At 39.8% G+C, this 20,275-nt stretch overlaps 1 protein-coding gene across 3 annotated transcripts in view; it reads right to left on the reverse strand.

Moving 5' to 3' along the window:
- zgc:158260 (uncharacterized protein LOC571389 homolog) overlaps positions 1–20,275 on the reverse strand; it is a 151,380-nt gene that overhangs the window by 9,998 nt on the left and 121,107 nt on the right. For all 3 annotated transcript variants that reach the window (XM_042100091.1, XM_042100092.1, XM_042100090.1), the window contains one exon: positions 18,389–18,551. In XM_042100091.1, coding sequence (XP_041956025.1) covers positions 18,389–18,551 — 163 coding nt within the window. The remainder of the gene's footprint in view (positions 1–18,388; positions 18,552–20,275) is intronic.

Consider the following 20,275-nt stretch of genomic DNA (forward strand, 5'->3'; position numbering starts at 1 on the left):
CTAAATGTAATAATTTAACTTGCGGTAATTTTGTCGTTCACCTTGCTAGCCCTACCTTGCTAGTTCAACTACAGTAATATTATGCATAATAATTCAAGTGGTTCTTTTTCATTGATAATACAAAATCCAGATTATGTATTATATACACAAATGTACCCCCTCCCCCCCCAAATATACACAGAAGATGTTAAATTCCTAGTGCTATAGGTAGTATATAAGTATATATACTCTTTTGATCCCGTGAGGGAAATTTGGTCTCTGCATTTATCTTAATCCGTGATTTAGTGAAACACACTCAGCACACAGTGAACACACAGTGCGGTAAAAACACACACTAATCCTGACGCAGTGAGCTGCCTGCTACAACAGCGCCGCTCAGGGAGCAGTTAGGGGTTAGGTGCCTTGCACAAGGGCACTTCAGCCGCTTCCTACTGGGTCATTCCACGTCAGTTCAACCAGGGCCTACACACTTAGGTCTCAAAAAATTCTGAAAAAATGACCAGGTGTACCTATGTTACCCAGGAGACACACTGTAAAATTACTCTTATGTAAGATCAATACTTTCCAAGATACAGCCAGTTTTACAGAGGGAGGGGGGTGTCGATTTTGTTCGGGCTCTTTTTTTTTGTCAAAGTTCACAAGCCCACAGCGCAAGAACTAAACCATGTAGGAGGCTCAAATTTTGCATGCTGGTACATAAATAGGAATAGTATGTAGCAAAATCGTCACGTTTGGTCTGGATAATCCTGGATGGTCATAGCTGTCCCTCAAAGTTGATACAAATTTTATTGGAGTTTTTGGCTGGGCTCTGTTTAAGCCTTCAGAAGACATGATTTATTTTCCTTACTGAGATAAGTAGAAACACTCTCACAAAAAGCAATGAACAGAAAATAAATCTCTTCAGGGTCTGAACAGCAGACCTCACAAGTCTGAAAAATCATTTTGGTTATGATTTTTTAGACTTCTAAGGTCTGCTGTTCAGACCCTGAAGGAATTTATTTTTTAAAGGCAAAAAGCCCAAAAAATATACAAAAAAAAAAAAATCACTAACAAATCAACCTTTGTGGGCAAAAAACATCACCAAAAACATCGTTGCTATAGGCTACTAAATAAAGCTGTCTTCATAAGGTAACTGTAAACGGTAAATCAGACTGGCCAGACTTTCATTTAAAACAGTCTCTTACTGGAATAGGAAGTAATCAACATTACAGGTGGAGACGTGCTTTATAGCCAACTGTAAGCCAGAGACATCGTTTACCATTAGAAAAGTTTGCAAGTTGCTATCTGTTGATGCGAAGTAAAGCTAAAGTGAGGCACACTGTGGCCACTGGCACGGGATGCTAATCGATGCTGATAAATTAGCTCTAGCAATAATTTCGATTTGAAACACGCATAGCCTACTTCTTGTGTTCATTTGAGCCGGTTGTGGTTTATATTACAATTAGATTCACAAGTTTGGCACACTGTAGTCAATCGTTCTGCACGTCATGGATGTGATCGAGCACCACTAGACACTGTAAGTTCTGTAATTTATTTGGCCATGTTGTGAAGTTATGTGCTATGTTGACAGGGATATGGTGCTTATGTAATGAGTGATGACTGGTTTCGAAGTAATGATACATTCATGAATAATATAAAGATGATTGTGTTTGTGTTGGACATTCAACATAACATGATGAGCCTTTCAGACAGGGTAAAGTAGCCTATCGTTAACATACTGTAGCTAGGATAGGCTACCAGCTGCATGAGACCCAGACCACTACGATCACAGAATACTGGCCTTCTTGTAATTCCAAGAATCTCAAAAACTACAGTAGGAGGCAGAGCTTTCAGCTTTCGCGCATCCCTCCCCTGGAATAATCTCCCTTCCTCAATTCAACTAGCAGACACACTCCCTATTTTTAAGTCTAGACTTAAAACATACCTCTTTACTGCCTCGTTAGGTATATAGTGCGGTGTGGAACTTCACCCACCTCAGGGATTTTTGGAATGGACCACCCTGCTGAGTCCTCGTGTGACTGGCACTCCAGTCATGCGTGCGATGGTGGTCACTGACCATACCTGCGTGTCGACTACCCCTCACCATGCCTTAGTTATGCTGCTATAGCATAGTGCTGTCATGGACTTTTCATGTGCCACGCCATAAAACCCCCCCACCCTCTCTCTCTCTCTCTCAACTCTCCCTCTCTTGCCTATTCTCAACCATGGTACACTGTAACAATATACAGTACCACTGATTACTTTGACATTAACCATTTTGATTTTCAGTAATACTTACCCACTCTACAGTACATCTCTCTTTCTTTCCCCTTACCTCACTTGTGAGGTATACCATCACCAGTCATCAGCCATCCGTGTGCTTGGCCATCTTCTCACTCATCTCACCTGAAGTCCCATCCCTATGACTGCCCTATCATCGGCTATTACTGTCCCCCTACCTGGATTCCTGGCCGGTACAGCCTAGCGACCCACCACCTGCCTATGACAACTCTGCCCGGATTCCTGGCCCATACTGCCGACCCACCACTTGCCCTTTGACAACTCCTAATCCCCTGGACAATTCCATTCCTACACTGGACTATTTTAACTTTCTGACACTAAATTGATTAATGCATTACCATACCGTATATGTAATCATCCCACCTCTTGTAACTTTCACCTCAGGTGGCTTTAAACACCATGTCCTATTCTCTACACCTGACTAACATATGCATTTGTCATGTATACAGACCTTACTGTCCTATATCTGACCCTAGGCAGATGGGTCAGGCCCTTGAGTCGTGGATCTGCTCGAGGTTTCTTCCTATATTCTAGAAAGATTTCAGGTTACAACATGACCCCAAGTAGTCTGTTAGCGCCTCAGCCATAGTCATTGGCTTGCTTTTTCAGCAGCCTCTGATAACTTGCAGCTCTTTTCAGTGACCGTCCTCGAAAACTAAAATCTAACAGAAATTTCTTGGCTGATTTTGCTACAAAGCCTCTAGCACCTATCTCCACTGGTCTTATGTGCTTGCCAGCCACATTCTCTTACCTCTGCTACCAGTTCTGCATACTTTATCTGCAGGTTCCTATGTGAAGGGAAAAGACCCTACCATGAGGTAGGAACTGAAATAGTTATAGGAACTGCAGTCAGAGGAATTTCATAATGCTCATTGACTTAGATTTGGAAAAAAGTGCAAAAGTGTACACTACAGTGGACGGATATTCAAACCTCATTTAAAACTACTGGATTTGCCATATTTACTCCAAACCACCAGGGGGGGTATCTCCTAAGTCATTTATGTATTGTGTGCATAACCATTGTCTTTATTAATATTCATAACTTGAAATATTGCATCATAAATCCAAAATGGCGGCTGACAGTGGTCATGACCCTACAACCTCTGGGATAACCGTTAGATCCTTTTATTCTACACGGAATATACAGGTAAAAAAAAATATATTCTTATTAACTCATTAAATGCCAAGCTGTTTTCGGAAGCTTTATCCTAGAGTGCCAGCAATCTAGACCATTGTTGATGATTTTTGTACAGCCACAGCATATTCTGTGTTATAGCTATGAACACATACAATGGCTCGTTTAAAAGGTGAGACTTTAAGCTCTCAGTGGGTGCAAACCGTGTATTTCTACACGCCTCTGTTCCTGAGAAATCCCAAGCTAAACAGTGGCTAGTTTTCATCAAAATCGCTGTTTTTTTCTAGAAATGGAGATATATTGTCTTTCATGAAATATGAAGTGTTGCCTGTAAACTTTCCGGAAAGTGATCAGCAAGACCTGGCGAGACTGCCACCTAGTGATAGACCCACGAAAATGGCCTGGTTTTGACCTGACGTGCATGCATCACTGATTCGACCCAAAGCGGCAACCGAGTTATGATAAAATGTCCAGATAAAATGTCCAGATTGTGCGTTTTCATGAGTTTTCGATCGTCATATATTTCATTTCCATTCATCACAGAGTTCCCAAAATCACATATAAGGTGTGTTAAAGTGTCTAGTTTCGTAATTAAAAAAAAAAAAGCTAAAAACGTAATATTACAGTGGGCAGTGCTTCGAATTGGCCAGCTTCACTCGCGGTCCGCGCGTGGGATCACGCGGTATCACGCAACTTTAATTTGTATTTTTCCAGTGAGACGCTGCAACAACCCAAACAACCGGTAGATGGCTCAAGTGAGCAGGGTGTCTCGTAAAAAGAAATGGAGCCTGGAAAACCCTACACAGACTTCACTACAGACTTTAGCAGACTGGTTTAGAAATAATATAATAGCCAGAAATATGCCTGCCCTAATAAAGAAATATTTGGTTAACTGCGAGTGAATCCCGTTTGCAGCCGTAGAGACGCAGGACAAATTAAACATTCTGGTTTTCTCCGAGTGCAACGATGATAGACAGACATAATTTGGACAAAATATAGAGTATTAACCTCCGTTGCTCAGCCAAATGCCTTCCTGTTACGTCCTGTTATCACGGAGTTAGGCCTACAGGCGATAAACGATTTTTGATGGTCACAAGTTTACTTCATTAGGGACTGTTCGTTATTTATTTAAGGGGCTACCGGAGGAGTTTGGGGAGCATTAGTCCAAAAAGACGTGACCCTCCCTCGCCAGCAATACATTTTTCTATGACCCTCCAAAGTGATTATGAAAAAATCACTGTCAACTTTTTCCGGGTTTATCGCCTATTTTAACGTTTTCACATATTTGGCCATAAGCCGTTTATCATAGGCTATCACGAAACCAAACTACAAAGGCGAACACTTTAACAGGGGGAATTAATTGGGCATGAATCATGCTGAACGCTATTTCGCTACCTTAGAATAATAAGGTTCTATCTGCGTTTTGAGTAGGTACAACCGGGACGATTGAAACGGGGACGAATGAAACATTCCGGTTTTCTCCGAGTGCAACGATGATAGACAGTCATCATTTGGACAAAACATGGAGCATATTAACCTCCGTTGCTCAGCCAAATGCCTTCCTGTTACGTCCTGGTATCACGGAGTTACGAGCGATAAACGATTTTTGATGGTCACAAGTTTACTTCATTATTTATTTTTTTGGATTATTAAAGAGTGTTTTTCATTTAAAGGTTTGACTTCGTGCTTATTCAGTAGAGCATTTAGTGCTCTCCCCAATCCCAGACGTTCACATTGCATGTTTGTTTGTAAAGGATGCAACCGCGAGATAGGCTATGCGTTTGACAATAAGTTGTTAACAGAACCAAGACATATAGCCCAGCAGCAATCTAGGGACTGATCGTTATTTATTGAAGGGGCCACCGGAGGAATTTTGAGTGCTTCAGTTGGAAGTTGCATGACCCTCTCTTGCCTGCTAGAAATTGTTCAATGACCCTCCGACAGAATTGTTAAAAAAAGACATGACCCTCCCCTGCCAATTGTCTTCCGCCCGCGCCACAGCCACACACTTTGTGATAACATTCTTAAATCAATCTTTCCCGTGAGCTTGCATGCTACCAGTCCTTCCTTTTCAAATGTGTTGCGCCTGTTTGCACAATTTCACAAATAATCATATGTGATTAATAGTATGACAAATAATCCCTGTGCACGGGGACCGAAACAATGCATGCCAACTTTTTCCGTGTTTATCACGTATTTTAACTTTCCCCGCTGTCTTGCCGTTTTAATGTTTTCCCGTAGAATATCCCATATTTTAATACTCTCATAACAGCCCTGCCATCGGGCCTGTCTCTGTGTTGCCCTGTTGCTACCCCTTGCCCTTCCAACGAAACAGATGTCTTCAAATCATCGTTTTCCTTGCTTGAAGGCGAACTTAGAGTGATAAACCTATTTAAGTTTAACGGCGCGATTGTAGTGAGAGCACGATTCATTGGCGCTTGCATGTTCGGCCTTATGTCTACGTGCGCACCTGAGGCTACTCAGCTGCAAGAGAAATAATTTCCCCTCTTTGTATGTTCACTGCAAGTTGGCCTACCATAACTTACCAACTCTGCACTGTAGACTGGCTATTTATATTTTTCTGTGAAATAAGCAAATGTATTTGTTCAACTTTATGAAGCAGAATTACGCATAGGGTACTTGGAACATAATACATTTGACAAAGGACAGATGAATGTTGCTAGTGACAAAATATTAACTTTCAGTGTTTTACGATGTCTTTGTTTTTCCCCATGCATTTATTCTAGGTTACTGTCAGTGACTGCCGTGAGAGAAGCGGGTTCTGTGTTTCGTTCATGTCAGTGACTGACGAGAGAGAAGCGGGGTCTGTGTTGTGTTGTGTTGCGTTGCGTTAATTTATTTTCATTGGGCGTGCCGTGCCGTCCACAGCTCTTCAGTTCTGACAAAGCCGAAATTACTCCTTTTGAAACAATGAGTGCAGGAAGCGCGTTTGTATGGTTATATTGTTTGACGGGGGGGATCCCAAGCAACTTTCAGCCATAAGGCTACTTTGAGAACATTTCAATTCACCCAACACTAATATTCAAAATGTTGAAAACTATTTTGGCATAGCCTATAAAGCAGTTTAATTAAATGGAATGTTAGTTGTAAACAAACGATCTACTTGGTGAGGCTTGGCCTCACAGATGCGCTCGTGCCTTAGATGGCAGGAAACATCTTCACGATAGGCCTATTAACTAACCACCCGATTCACGTTGGCTGGGGGGAAGGGGGGCCATCAGACAATTGTGCCCAGTTAATCCGGCCCTGCCCCCCAAAAATCACACCTTCCCACCTCTGACAGCTTAAAAGAAGTCAAGAGGACTCCTTACTCACAGACCTATTCACAAACCTGCGGTTTTGAAATCCTATGCAGCTACAGGAGCTTCCAATCGCGAGGAAGCAATTTTGCATTGTAGGCATAACTAACATGCAATAACGCCGCCAACAACAACCAAAACTAGGATAATCATTGTCTACATGTAAATTAAATGTAACATTATTGTGAATCAAATTAAAATGTTCTCTTTTGCAAACGTAGGCATAGTAACAGAATAATTTAATAATGTTACAGTATAAGTATATATACTTTTTTGATCCTGTGAGGGAAATTTGGTCTCTACATTTAACCCAATCGGTGAATTAGTGAAACACAAACAGCACACAGTGTGCACACACTAATCAAGGGCACTTCAGCCGCAGCCCACTGGTCGGGGCTCGAACCGGCAACCCTCCGGTTACAAGTCCAGAGTGCTAACCAGTGGGCCACGGCTGCCCCTGTTACAAAGATACTACATCAATCCGTATGTTTCATTAGGCTACTAGGCTATTTGTATTGCCTTGATTCATTTAGGCTAGGCATTTTTATTCAGGGGCTGTATTCACAAAGAATTTTAAGGCTAAAAGTAGCTCCTAACTGGCGAATTTAGGAGCAACTCCTAAAAATAATGGGCGTATCACTCCTAACTTTAGGACTCCTAATTTTTTCACAAAAAGTAATTCACAAAGCATTTTAGACCTAAAAGTAGCACCTAAGTCTGGGACAGCTTAAGTCGAGAGGACTCCTAACTCACTAAGACCTATTCATAAACAGCTTTTTTGTGGCATTTTACGTTGTGATGTTTTGAAATAGCCTATGCGCAACAGGAGCTTCCAATCGCGAGGGAACAATTTTGCATTCATAAAAGGGATGCAATAACGCCACCAACAACAACCAAAACTACTCATTGTTAACATGTAAATGAAATGTAACGTTTCATTGTGAATCAAATTAAAATGTTCTCCTCTTTGCAAACGTAGCCTAGGGATATGGTGACAGATTCATTTAATAATGTTGCAAAGGTAGGCTACTGCATCAATCCATAGGCCTATGTTTCATTAGGCTACTAAGCTATTTGTTTTGCCTTACTCTTTATTCATTTAGGCTAGGCCTTTTTATTCAGTTATTAATCATCTTCCGTCCTTCGCACTACTTGTGTAGCACACGCATTCTCCGACCTGTCACCTGTCAGTCATCATCGGAAGAGAGGTGTTTGGAATTCCCGCGTTACAATCGTCAGAAAACTGTCATAGCCACGAAGACTCACTCCTAGTTTAGGTACCAGGTAAGCCAGGTATTGTCGAAGGTGCATGGTGAAGTGAAATTCTTACTTTGGAAAACAAACATTTGCCGATATCATCGCCGATCATCAGAATATTGCAACAGATTCTACAGTATGTTCTGGACTGTAGGTAACTTGTTAAGCCAGTGGTTCTCAAACTTTTATTTCATTCCCCACTTTGATCAAGGGGCATGACTGATGATAGTGGAGATAACGTGTTATCCCGACCCTTTTGCAAGTCAGCATCTTCGACGGTAGTCTATTAAAAATATAAGTTTTCGATGTCCCAAACGGAGAGCCATACTTTATTGTTTTTAACGATCTCTATGCTACTCACAAAAATGTAGGCATGGTGACATGATGAAGTAGGTTATCCAACTGTCGTGTGTTAAATTATTGTGATTACGAGCCAGTGGTTTTCAAACATTATGCGTGACTCGGACATCTAATTAAATGCAACAGGCTCATATCGTCCTCGCATTCGCAAAATGAGGACCAGTGTTTTGTCAAATTGCAAATAGCTATTCGTTTTAACTATTTTTTTATGATAGTAGCCTATACAAAAAACACTTCATACTATCTTAATCTTGGAATATGGGGAGGGAAGTGGCGCGTCTGCAGTCAGCCAAATATGAATGTAATTCTGCGGCATAAAGCAGATGTAATTGTTTATTGTACAGAAAAATAAAAATTACATGTCAAGCAGTCAATTGACTACATTGCAGTCAAGAAGTAGGGCAAATTAATTTACGAAACCAAAACGTGGGTCATAGTTGTCTAAGCCTCTATTGCGTAGCCTGTTAAAAACGTCGCCAGATAGTATTAAATCGGCAACAACATTGTTTTCTGCAGAAGCCTACCCAAGGCTACAGATTAATTCTGAACAGTTATTTCTCTACTGGCTCAATTATCACACCACTGTTTTGATTTGCGTAGTTGCGTTAACCCCAACACTGACAATAATGTAGACAGCAAATTTCGATTTCGATTTTCGTTACCACCGTGTAGTCAAGCCTTAAGCCATACCCAAGTAGCCTAAATCGAGGTAATGTTTAATTATGCATGATTTATTTTGTTATTGAATTCGTAGGCTGGGATTACTCTCGGCAACAATTATGTAAGGGACGGCAGGCAGAGCGATGTACAGTGGCAGAGCGACGCACAGTGGCTGAAAGTGGTACTAAAGCTTCACGCAGCTTCACGCCGCGTAATGCGCGAATGAAGTGGTCATTTGAAAGCGATGCCCACTGTACGTCTTTGCCACTCAACGCATGGGAAGGAAAAACATAATATTACGCTTTTGGCACTCAATGAGTTAAGTATGTTGTAGGTAATACTTTAATCAAAGTTTAATCAATGTAAGTTTAGTACTTTTTTTTCTATGAGTGAAAATGTAACTGTCCACTGTAGTGTACGTCATGCACCAACGGTTATATTTTAAATATTCGGACCATATGTGTAAATTTGATAAAATAACTAGGAATCAGTCATGTTATGCCAAATATATTATCTAAATATTATTCAAAACAAATTGTGAATCATGAATATGCAATATATTGAAATGCTTGCTATATTTCATTATTTCATTATTAAAATGAGACACTACTGGTGAAAGTAAAACTGAATTACATTTTTATGTAATGGGTATCATCATGAAACGTCCAAATTTAATGTCCAATAATACATATTTACTGTCTAAAATACAGGACAGACAGGCGAGGAGACAGTTATACAGGGTGATCTCAGAAATAGTCCAGTGGTTCAGAATGCAGTGATGATGACAGTGACTATCAGCCAGACAGGCCTTCAAGACAGACAAAGAACAGGGACACTGAGAGTCAGGTGAATCAGGAGTAGAAGAGAGAGAGGCTATAGGAGGAGAGGGAGGAGAAGCAGGAGAGGTGATTGAGGCATGCAAAGAGATTGAGGCAGGTGTCCAGAGACCAAAAAGAACCTGGAAAGTAAAAGATAATGATTGTGAGGGACTGCCACCTACATTTCAGGGCCAGAATACTCTTCATGTTCAGGGGGAGGAACCAATTGAAATATTTTCCAGTTTGCTTCCTGATACGCTACTTGATATGATTGTTTACCAATCAAATGTCTATGCACTGTTCAAAGGAAAAATTAACTTTGGCTTAACAGTAGCAGAATTGAAAACCTTCCTGGGAATAAATTTAACAATGTCATACATAAAATATCCAAGAATCCGTATGTATTGGTCCAACCCAGGATTACGACAACATAGGATTGCTGATGCAATGACGGTAAACAGGTTTGAGGACATCATGAGACACCTGCACTTTGTAGGACAGAATGTCGAAGCTGGCGATGACAAATTCTTTAAGATTCGTCCAGTACTGGATATGCTTCAGTCAACTTTCTTAAATGCCACGGAGCCAGAAGAATCCCAATCAATTGATGAACAAATCATCCCCTTTAAGGGAAAACACAGCACCAAGCAGTACATTCCAAAGAAACCCAAGCCCTGGGGCTTCAAGGTATGGGTACGAGCAGGGGCAAGTACTGGTTACATGTACCGATTTGAGCTCTACCAGGGAGCGAGTGGAGGCAGGGGTCGTTTGGGGGAACTAAGAATGGCAGCAGAAGTTGTTCTTCGACTATGTGAGGACATAAAAGGCAACAACCACAAAGTGGAGTAAAAAAACGCCAGTCGTTGCCGAGATGAGGTATGCCAGAAGAGGACCAAGTACATTTCCCAGGCCTGTAAAGTGCCATTTGTGCCCAGAATGTTTGGAACACTTCCACACACGCTGAGTTTTACACAAAATAAATTGCTATCAAGTTCAATTCAATTTTAAACCTTTCTATCATACATCAAAAATAAAAATAAGAGATATTAATAAATCTTAAAACCTTTACACAACCTTTAATAGACTAACAATATTAGTCTATTATCCACTTCTTATTGTAATATTGCGACCAAAATTGTCCTTTTTACTGTTGTAATCACACTTTTATGACTTTATTATTATGTTTACTCCAGTTGTTGCTGAGGAGATGTGGTTTGTCAATGTGTTCTCTCATTTTAATCCAACAGTTTTAAACTTTTGATCTATTATTCATGTAATATTGTAAAAAACTAACCAAATTTGTATGTTTTTCAGTTGCCTGTTGTAATCACAATGTTATTACTTTTTTGTGTTCACTGACTTTAAAATGGAATGAGTTATGCATGATATAAATTGATCATATTTTTGTGTTTGAGTTGAGTGTAAACACCTGTTTTTACAAAAAAAAGAAAAGTTACCATTGAATTGCATTTTAACTTTTCATGCGCGGTGTACACTACAGTGGACAGTTCAGTATCTCTGTCAAAAAAAAAAAAAATATTGGACATGTTTTAAGTCTTGTTTGAGAGTAAGAAAACGCATAGGGAGAAAATCCATCTCAGGAATTTAATAATTCATGCATGAAAGGGTTAAGGGTACTATACAATAGTTTTTGTATGCATTTGGTATCAATCATTATTTTTTTCTTTAAATACAATATTTTATTACAGTTGTTCCATAGATAAAGAAATAGAGTCAAAATCATTGTTTTACCTCAGGGACAAGAATGAAAACACATAGGTATACCATGTAACCATGTAACCATGTAAGTATATTTATCTATGAGGAAACATGGTACATCATTGGTACTTTATACACAAAATGACTATAAACTGAGCTATTCCCATGTTGATTTTCGTGTTCCAACTACCTACCTCACATAACATTTTAGTCCTATGAAAATTGCCAAAATATGCAATCACACCTCTATGCTTAATATCTTCATGTGCATTTGTTACGGAGACCTCAAATATTGGCTTAACATTAATAAAGTATTGTATTTGCAGACTAATACAACTGAAGTATATAATATATATATACATACTACTCAAAAATGACCCCCCAAAGACCCGCAATATCACCAGTTTTGCATTTTGTTCAAAATCTAGGGCCTTATATAAAACTAATGGGCATGCAGTACAAACTTTTAATGGTCCAGTCATACTGAGAACATGTTTGTCTTCCATCTTACAAAGGGGACAACTATTCCAACTTAATAAACCTGTTTAGAAATCATTTGGATGGTTAAATTACCTGTTCCGGTGAAAATCGTGACTTTCCCCGTTCCCTTTAGCGTCCCCAGGCGTAAAACCAACCTTGCAACATTGGTAAGAGAAGTGAGAAACAAGAAACTTGTTTCTTACCTTATAACATCCACATTGTTCTGCTGAACTTATGATAACCATTTCACTAGCTTCTAAACAAATCCATGCGCTTTATCGTTACCTTTTTCCAGTTTGAACTAGCATAATGCACAACTTCTCTAGCAGGGGGAAAACTTTGCTAATCTGGCCAAGTTTCCCTTTAGATTAAGTCATATGTTTTTTACGAAAAAAGCTCTAGGTAAGTCTCTTTCATACTGAAAACAATACAAATTCGATTTTTTGATCTTGATATAAGATTAGTAACACTTGGTTAGATTTTGTTAGATAAGCAGTTTTTGCAGTGTACACAGTTTACATGGGTTTCATAGTGGATGAATCACTGGATGAATGGAGCGTGTGTGTGTGTGTGTGTGTGTGTGTGTGTGTGTGTGTCTCTGTTCTTACCGGACAACCTGTGGTGATTGCTATCAACTAAACCAGCACTTCATCCTACAATAGTACACTCCTTTTCAGAGTTGGATTCACCCCCCGCCCCCCAACACCCTCTTTTACAGGGGCTAATTACTTTTTCACATGGGTGATATAGGTTTTGAATAACTCATTAATACAATTTGTTGGATGATTTGAAAGATTTAAGTATGACAAATATGCACAAATAGAAGGAATCAGGAAGGGAGCAAATACTTTTTTCACAGTACTGTAAATTTTTTAGAATCTTATCATTTTTTAAATCAAAATGTTATGTCATGTTTCATTACATTTTTTATTTGTCTTCCTTAATGAGTTATAGGTGTTTTCATCAGTGTATTTTTTTGTCTTTTGGCTGACAAATCTGGGACATCCATTGTTAAAGTTAATATAACCGTCATGAAGAACTGCTGATGTGAAAGCTGCCAGTGCCTGGTCAGAGATATTAGAAAATGCATTATATAAATACATTTTTACTTTACTTTATACTATGGTGGAAGGTCTGTGATGTTGTAGGTTATTTTGTTGATCCTTATTGTATCCTTATAAGAAAATACCTTCTTGAAAACCCCAGTGAAACACTCACAGAGACTGCTTTGTTGGTGATGTTTCTTAGGGCTCTAGCTTACACCCGGCGCAACATGGCATGGTAAAAGTGCTAAAAGTCATGTAGGTGTGTGTGTGTGTGTGTGTGTGTGTGTGTGGGGGGGGGTCATGAGTGCTGAGGAGTGAATGAGTGCAAATTCAGTATAGTGTGAATTCAGAGTTGGGAAATGTTTGAGAGTGCTTAGGAGTGAATGTGTGCCAAGTCAGTATAGTGTGAGTTCGGATGGCCTGGAGATAAAAACTTCTCCTGAGTCTCTCAGTTCTGACTTTGTGACTACATAGGCGTCTTCTTGATTTCAGCGGTAGGAATAATCCATTGTTAGGATGAGAAGAGTCCTTCAGAATCTTTTGGGCTCTTAGGAGTACTCTTCTGGAATAGATATCTTGTAAAGCAGGGAGTTGAGTTCTTATAGTACGTTCAGCTGAGCGCACTACTCTCTGCAGAGTACTACAATCTCTAACTGTGGAGTTCCCATACCAGGTGATGATGCTACCAGTTAGAACACTCTCAACCGCTGAAGTGTAGAAGACCTTCATGATGGATGTAGAAACTTTGAATTTCCTTAGCTGATGAAGGAAGTAGAGTCGTTGTCTGGACTTCTTCAGAACATATTGAGTGTTAACAGTCCATGTTAAGTCTTCAGTAATGTGGACAGCAAGGTATTTAAAACTTGTGACTCTCTCTACAGGTTGCCCGCTGATCATTAGTGGGGTGTAACTGTAGTTCTGCTGCTTCCTTCTGTAATCCACTACCATTTCCTTGGTTTTATTGATATTCAGTGTCAAGCTGTTAGATTGACACCACAGTGCCACCTCATCAACCTGATCCAAGTAGAGCTGTTCATTGTTGTTACTAATCAGGCCCAAGATCACTGTGTCATCTGCAAACTTGATGATGGAGGTATGACTACTGTTGGCTTTGCAGTCATGTGTGTAGATGTTGTACAGCAGTGGACTCAAAACACAGCCTTGGGGAGCACCAGTGCTGATGGTTAATGAGTCAGATGTCAGACCCCCCACTCTAACCACTTGTGAACGGTTTGTGAGGAAGTTAAATATCCAGTGACACAGGGTGGTGTTCAGTCCTAAGGCCTTCATCTTTGTGACCAAGGTGAGAGGTACTATCGTGTTGAATGCTGAACTAAAGTCAATGAACAGCATCCTCACATAATTCCCATTCCCCTCCTCCAGGTGAGTTAAGGTGGTGTGCATGAGGTTTGAGATGGCATCCTCTGTAGACCTGTTGACTCTGTAAGCAAATTGGAGGGGGTCGAAGGAGGCAGGGAGGGATGAGAAGATAATGTTTTTCACAAGCTTCTCAAAACACTTCATCACTGTAGACGTCAGGGATACTGGGCGGTAGTCATTCAGACATGATGGACTTTTGTTTTTCGGTACTGGAACAATAAGAGACTGCTTGAGGCAAGTAGGAACTGTCTCTTGAGCCAATGATGTGTTAAAGATATAAGTGAACACAGGAGCTAACTGAGCAGCGCAGGATTTCAAAACCCTGTTAGAAATTCCATCCAGTCCAGCAGCTTTTCTACAATTAACCCTCCTAAAGGCATTGCTCACATTGACCTCAGAGACACAGAAAGGTGCATCCTCATTTGCTTCACATGCAGCTAGTGCAAGATAGTCTGTGTTTTTCATGTCAAAGCGAGCATAAAAAGCAAAGTTCATCAGGGAGGGCTTTACTCACATTCATCATAGGAGGAGACTTTCTTTCAAAGCCAGTGATGGTTCGGAGTCCTTTCCACACTCGTGCTGGATCACCCTCCAAGAAATCAGCTTCAACTTTGTCTCTATAGTGCCGCTTAGCATCTTTAATAGCTCTACGTAAACTATAAGATGCTTTAATGCTTCTCACTTCTCTATCCACCCATGGTTTCTGGTTAGGGAAGCTTCGGATCTTTACAGTTGGGATGATGGAATCAGTTAGCATATTGATGTAACTCAATGATACTTCCGTAAACTCATTTATGTCAGCAGAGTTCGTCTTGAACATCTCCCAGTCACCGTTGCTAAGGGCGTCCTGTAGCCTGGCTTCCGATCGGTCAGTCCAGCGCTTGACCTCCTTCGTCACTGGGGGGTCCGTCTGACTTCTCTGTTTGTACATAGGCAGTAGGAAAACAGCGGCATGATCTGATTTTCCGAAAGCTGGTAGAGACTTAGCTTTGTAACTGTTCTTGAACTGTGTGTAGCAGTGATCCAGTGTGTTGTCACAACGTGTAGGGAAGTGAATGTGTTGAATAAATTCAGGCATGGACCGGTTCAGATGTACTTGATTGAAATCACCGGCCACAATAAGCGCAGCTTCAGGGTGTGTGTGTTGTTGTGTATTCAACACTTCTTGCAATTCTGAAACCGCAGCATCTGTGTTGGCTTGTGGAGGAATGTAGACAGCGTTGAATATTACCGAAGTAAACTCACGGGGTTTAACATCATTTAAACCAATGAGAATGACATCTATCATTACCTCTAACAGCACAAAGTGCGACGTCAAAGGATGCATAGGTATTTTGACAGTCAGCGGCGCATTTGAAGGAGTCTGCTTGCAAAACCGTATGGAACAGTCATTTCACTAAACCATGCTTTACTAAAACCTAGCATAGCACGCATTTGCACTCGTCTATTATTTGAACTCATTGGCAAAGTGAAACTAACTTCACTGTGGTGTCAGTCAAAGACAAAACAGTTATACACAGTAAGTTACTTTCATTATTGACTGACAATGGGTTACCGTAGAAAACATAGGCTGGAAAAAGCAACACTTACCCTAACATTGTTCAAATGACTGAATAAAACAACGTTTATCCTGAGGAGTTGCTTATATCTTGTGACAGTGAGTCTTCAGCTGTGCTCCATATGTGTCTCTCGCCTCTCTCCTAATCACTTTTAACCGTCATTACCAATTTGCAAATGATGGTGAAAAACTAGCCTACTCATTGTGACTTTATTCTAATTATGTTTCCCATTGTAATTTTGTAATTTGTAATGTTTTGCATTGACGTGCGCTGGAGGTACCACACCTCTGGGCGCATTGTTTAAAAAATAGACATGCAAAATAAGAAAATAAACTTTGCGCTGGGTGGAAAACGAGTTTTACGCCATGCGCCAGGGTGCAAAATAGGGGCCATTGGGTTTAGCAAAAAGCACATATAAATCACAGTGGTGAAGACACACTGTCACAAGATGCAAGCAGCCCTTAGCAACAGGTCCCATGCACTCATTTTCAGGATGAATATCCTTAGGATTTGTATTCAGTCATTTGAACATTATTGGGAAGTTTTGTTTTTTATCAGGCTATGTTTTTGGTTGTGACCCCTTGCCAGTCAATAGTTAAAGTCAAAAGCTTTAATATTACTCAATAACTTGTCATTGCCTATGAGACCAGGTGAAGTTAGTTTCAGTTCAGTTTGCCTATGAGTTTAAATAATAGGTGAGTGCAGATGCATGTAGGCTATACTCTGCTAGTCACAAACATGTTTTAGTAAAGCAAGTATTAGTGGAATCGTGCAAGCGGATTCCTCCAGATGCACACTGACTGTCAAAATACCGCTGTGCCGTTTGTTGAACTGAACTTTACGGAGTCTCATAGGCAATGACAAAACAGTTCTACACTCAGTTATTAGAGGGCATGAATATGCACTCTACTGTTATCCGATTTCTTGTTATTATTTTTCTTCTACATATTTGTGCGTTTAATTCAGCTTCAACCGTTTGACGTAGAAACATCGTTCAAACTGTGTTGCGTAGGTCTTACTTAGGTGACTTCAGCTATGTATTTTTCAACTTTGTAACATTTATACTTTTTGAACTATTAATTAAAAACTACTAAAAATTTCCCCATAGACTTAACATTGGCGATTATGACATCACAGTAGGGCACTTAGAATCCTATGCCAAGTGTTCCACCTCCAGCAACTGTCTGTCTCAGGCTTTAAGCATACAATCTGGCTCTATTAAGACTACAGATCCTGTTTAACTGCTTCCTCTGCCCACAACTGTTTCAAAATAAAAGTCTCCACTACAATAATTCCCTATTAAATAATTTGATCATTTAAACTATCCAACTATTTAACTGTTCAACTATTCCAACTGTCAGTTATCATCAACTATGCCTCTAGCCTACTATATTAAACCACCACCTACATAGCAACCAATTTAGCAACCATTGAAATTAAGCATCTATGTCAGTTTCCATAGCAACCAACATGATTATACTAGCAAACCACTGTAGTAACTCCTTTATTTCTGATAGTAGCTACCATGGACCCCCTAGCAACAACCTAGAAACGACTTCAAGTACCCTAGCAACAGCCTAGCAACCACATTCACAGTTAAAACCTAGCAACCAACATTAACTTAGCAACCAGCATAGTAACCACCATAACTACTCTAGCAACAGTCAGTTGTCATCAACTTTGACTCCCGTCAACTGTTTCCTCTGCCCACAACTGTTTCAAAGTAAAACTCCTCACTACAATAATTCCATTTTAAATAATTTAACCATTTTAACTATCCAACTATTTAACTGTTCAGCCTTTCAAACTGTCAGTTGTCATCAACTATGACTCCTGCCAACTGTTTCCCCTGCCCACAACTTCAACTTCAAAATAAGTCCTCAATACAATAATTTGCTATAAAATAATTTAACTATTTAAACTATTTAACTATTTAACTGTTCGGCCATTCCAACTGTAAGCTGTCATCAATTATGGCTCTCCACCAGCTTTTTTCTCTATCTGACCTCCATCTTTTTACTTAGATTATATTTTAGACAATATTCAACAATATTTCATTCAGCAGCCATTTTTGCATTTTCATGCACTCGTAATTCCCTGGAATTACATTTTCTAGTTTACATTCACTATTGAATGACAAGAGATTGACCGATTAAGAAACATAAGAACAAGACTTTTGAACAATGAGCCTGGCGACTGATCACAAAATCACAACATTAAAATAGCGAATGTGGACCGGACACGCCCTAAATGTCTTTAAACCTTGCTTCTCTGACCAGGCATTTCAGATCGCTAAAATAGAGCCCTTAGGCTTTTTTGGTTCGGAAAAGGTCAGGTCCACTAAAACATACCCACTACTAGACTAGACACTTACAAGAGATATAACCCAGTCACAGAAGTGTTTGGTCACTTTCTTGATGTCCTCATCTTGAGATGGTGAACGTAGACCTTTAACACCGACTCTCTGGTCCTCTTTATCCCAAGATGTCTTTGTATCTTTTAATTCATAGGGGTTCATTTGATTTGGTCCCTGTGATCTGCATGTAAAAGTATACAATGCACAATAAGGTACACAAAGAGATATTAAGGTAAAGTTCATAATAAATATGATACACATGATAAGGAAATATCAGTCAATCAAAATTAGTATGCTGTCAACTCGTGATTCATGAACAGGGACCAGCAGTAGTGAAATTGGGCAGTGCCAAATGAATATGCAGTAGTGTAATAGTGATCCACTCAAATCAAGGAAAAGTGTTTATTAAGTGACACTAAATGCATAAACATGACAAAAACACAGTTTTTGAGACCAGATGATATTTTAACACTAATTATAAGAAATCTTCAATGATGAAATATATGCCTGGGTTAGGGTTGAAGAGGAATAGCCTTTTATTTGATTGTAAGTCGAAATGCAAAAAAAATCCAGGTGTATTTTGAAAACAATGATATTATCTTAACATTTTGGCAAGTTTAAAATATGATGATGGTCGATAGTGGGTCAGAAGTGGCGTCCGATATCTAGAAGCCTGATTGGTCTCCATCACTTTGAAAATATCTCCTGTGCCCCTGCTAGTTAGCAACAGTTTAAAATATTACCATAAAACCTCAACTAATGGCCTGGGCTTTTATTTGCTTCAATCACCAAACTCAATTAGCTCATATTTGGGATGGGTGTCTGGGCCAGGCCTTAATTCTTAATTCTATAGGAAAAACTATAAAATTGATTATGGTATACAGCAGGGAAAATAAGTATTGAACACGTCAACATTTTTTTCAGTAAGCATACTTCCAATGAGGCTATTTGCATGAATTTTTCCCCAGACATTAGTATTAAAGGAGCGATTTGTAGGATTGTTACCGAACGTTCTGTAGGCCAAAATCCAAACACTGTGAACGTTCTTAACCTACCTAGACGCGAGCCTCTTCTGGGTTGCCAGATGTAGGCTAATGCAGACTTAGTTAACGTTAGTTGACCTGCAGCTGCTTAAACGTTTGTCCAACCATGACCCAGCTACACATTACGGAAACAGTGAAAACAAAAAATACCTCTCTAACCAACGTAACATATTTAGCTGAAGTTAGCGATGCAGATGAAGTTTAGACTAGGCTACCTGTGGAGAAATATGGCCAGCTATGCGTCAGACTTGATATTCTTCGTTTGACGAAGACGTCACCATCTCAGGAAGCTCCTCCGATGTCCACTTAATTTGTTTCTTGTTTTAATTTTGGAAATTTTCCGGCCTCTCGTAGGCGTTCATGACTACAACTGACAGCTGTTGACAGTTGGCCTTTGCTAATTTGGCAACCCAAATAGGAGGACGCACTAGCCCATTATTAATACGCTATTCTAGAATTAATCGTTCAAAACATAAACGAAAATTCCAAGAGATTCCGCCCCGTAACTCATTTTTTTTCATGGGTTTTACGGGGTAGAGTAATGTTGTCAAATAAGCCATTACTTCAATTCATCGTGTTTCCTTACTCTCTGACAACATATGGTGATCATTTTTGGAATGGTTACAGTTGATTTTCCATTATTCCCTACATACTGGACCTTTAACATTAACGTGACATGTCCGGCTTGTACTGTCGTCAAATCCATGCTTTGAGGAAAACAATGTTTTTATCATAGTTTCCTCTTCAGTGAGCGATTACCTGGTCGTTTTTGTAACAGAGATGGCTGTTTATTGTCCCTAGGTTTACAGAAACACCTATTCATATTAATACGTATGGAAATCAAGTTAACGCTGCCGACCAC

Source organism: Alosa sapidissima, chromosome 8 (genome assembly GCF_018492685.1).
Source record: "Alosa sapidissima isolate fAloSap1 chromosome 8, fAloSap1.pri, whole genome shotgun sequence".
Classification (NCBI taxonomy): domain Eukaryota; kingdom Metazoa; phylum Chordata; class Actinopteri; order Clupeiformes; family Clupeidae; genus Alosa; species Alosa sapidissima.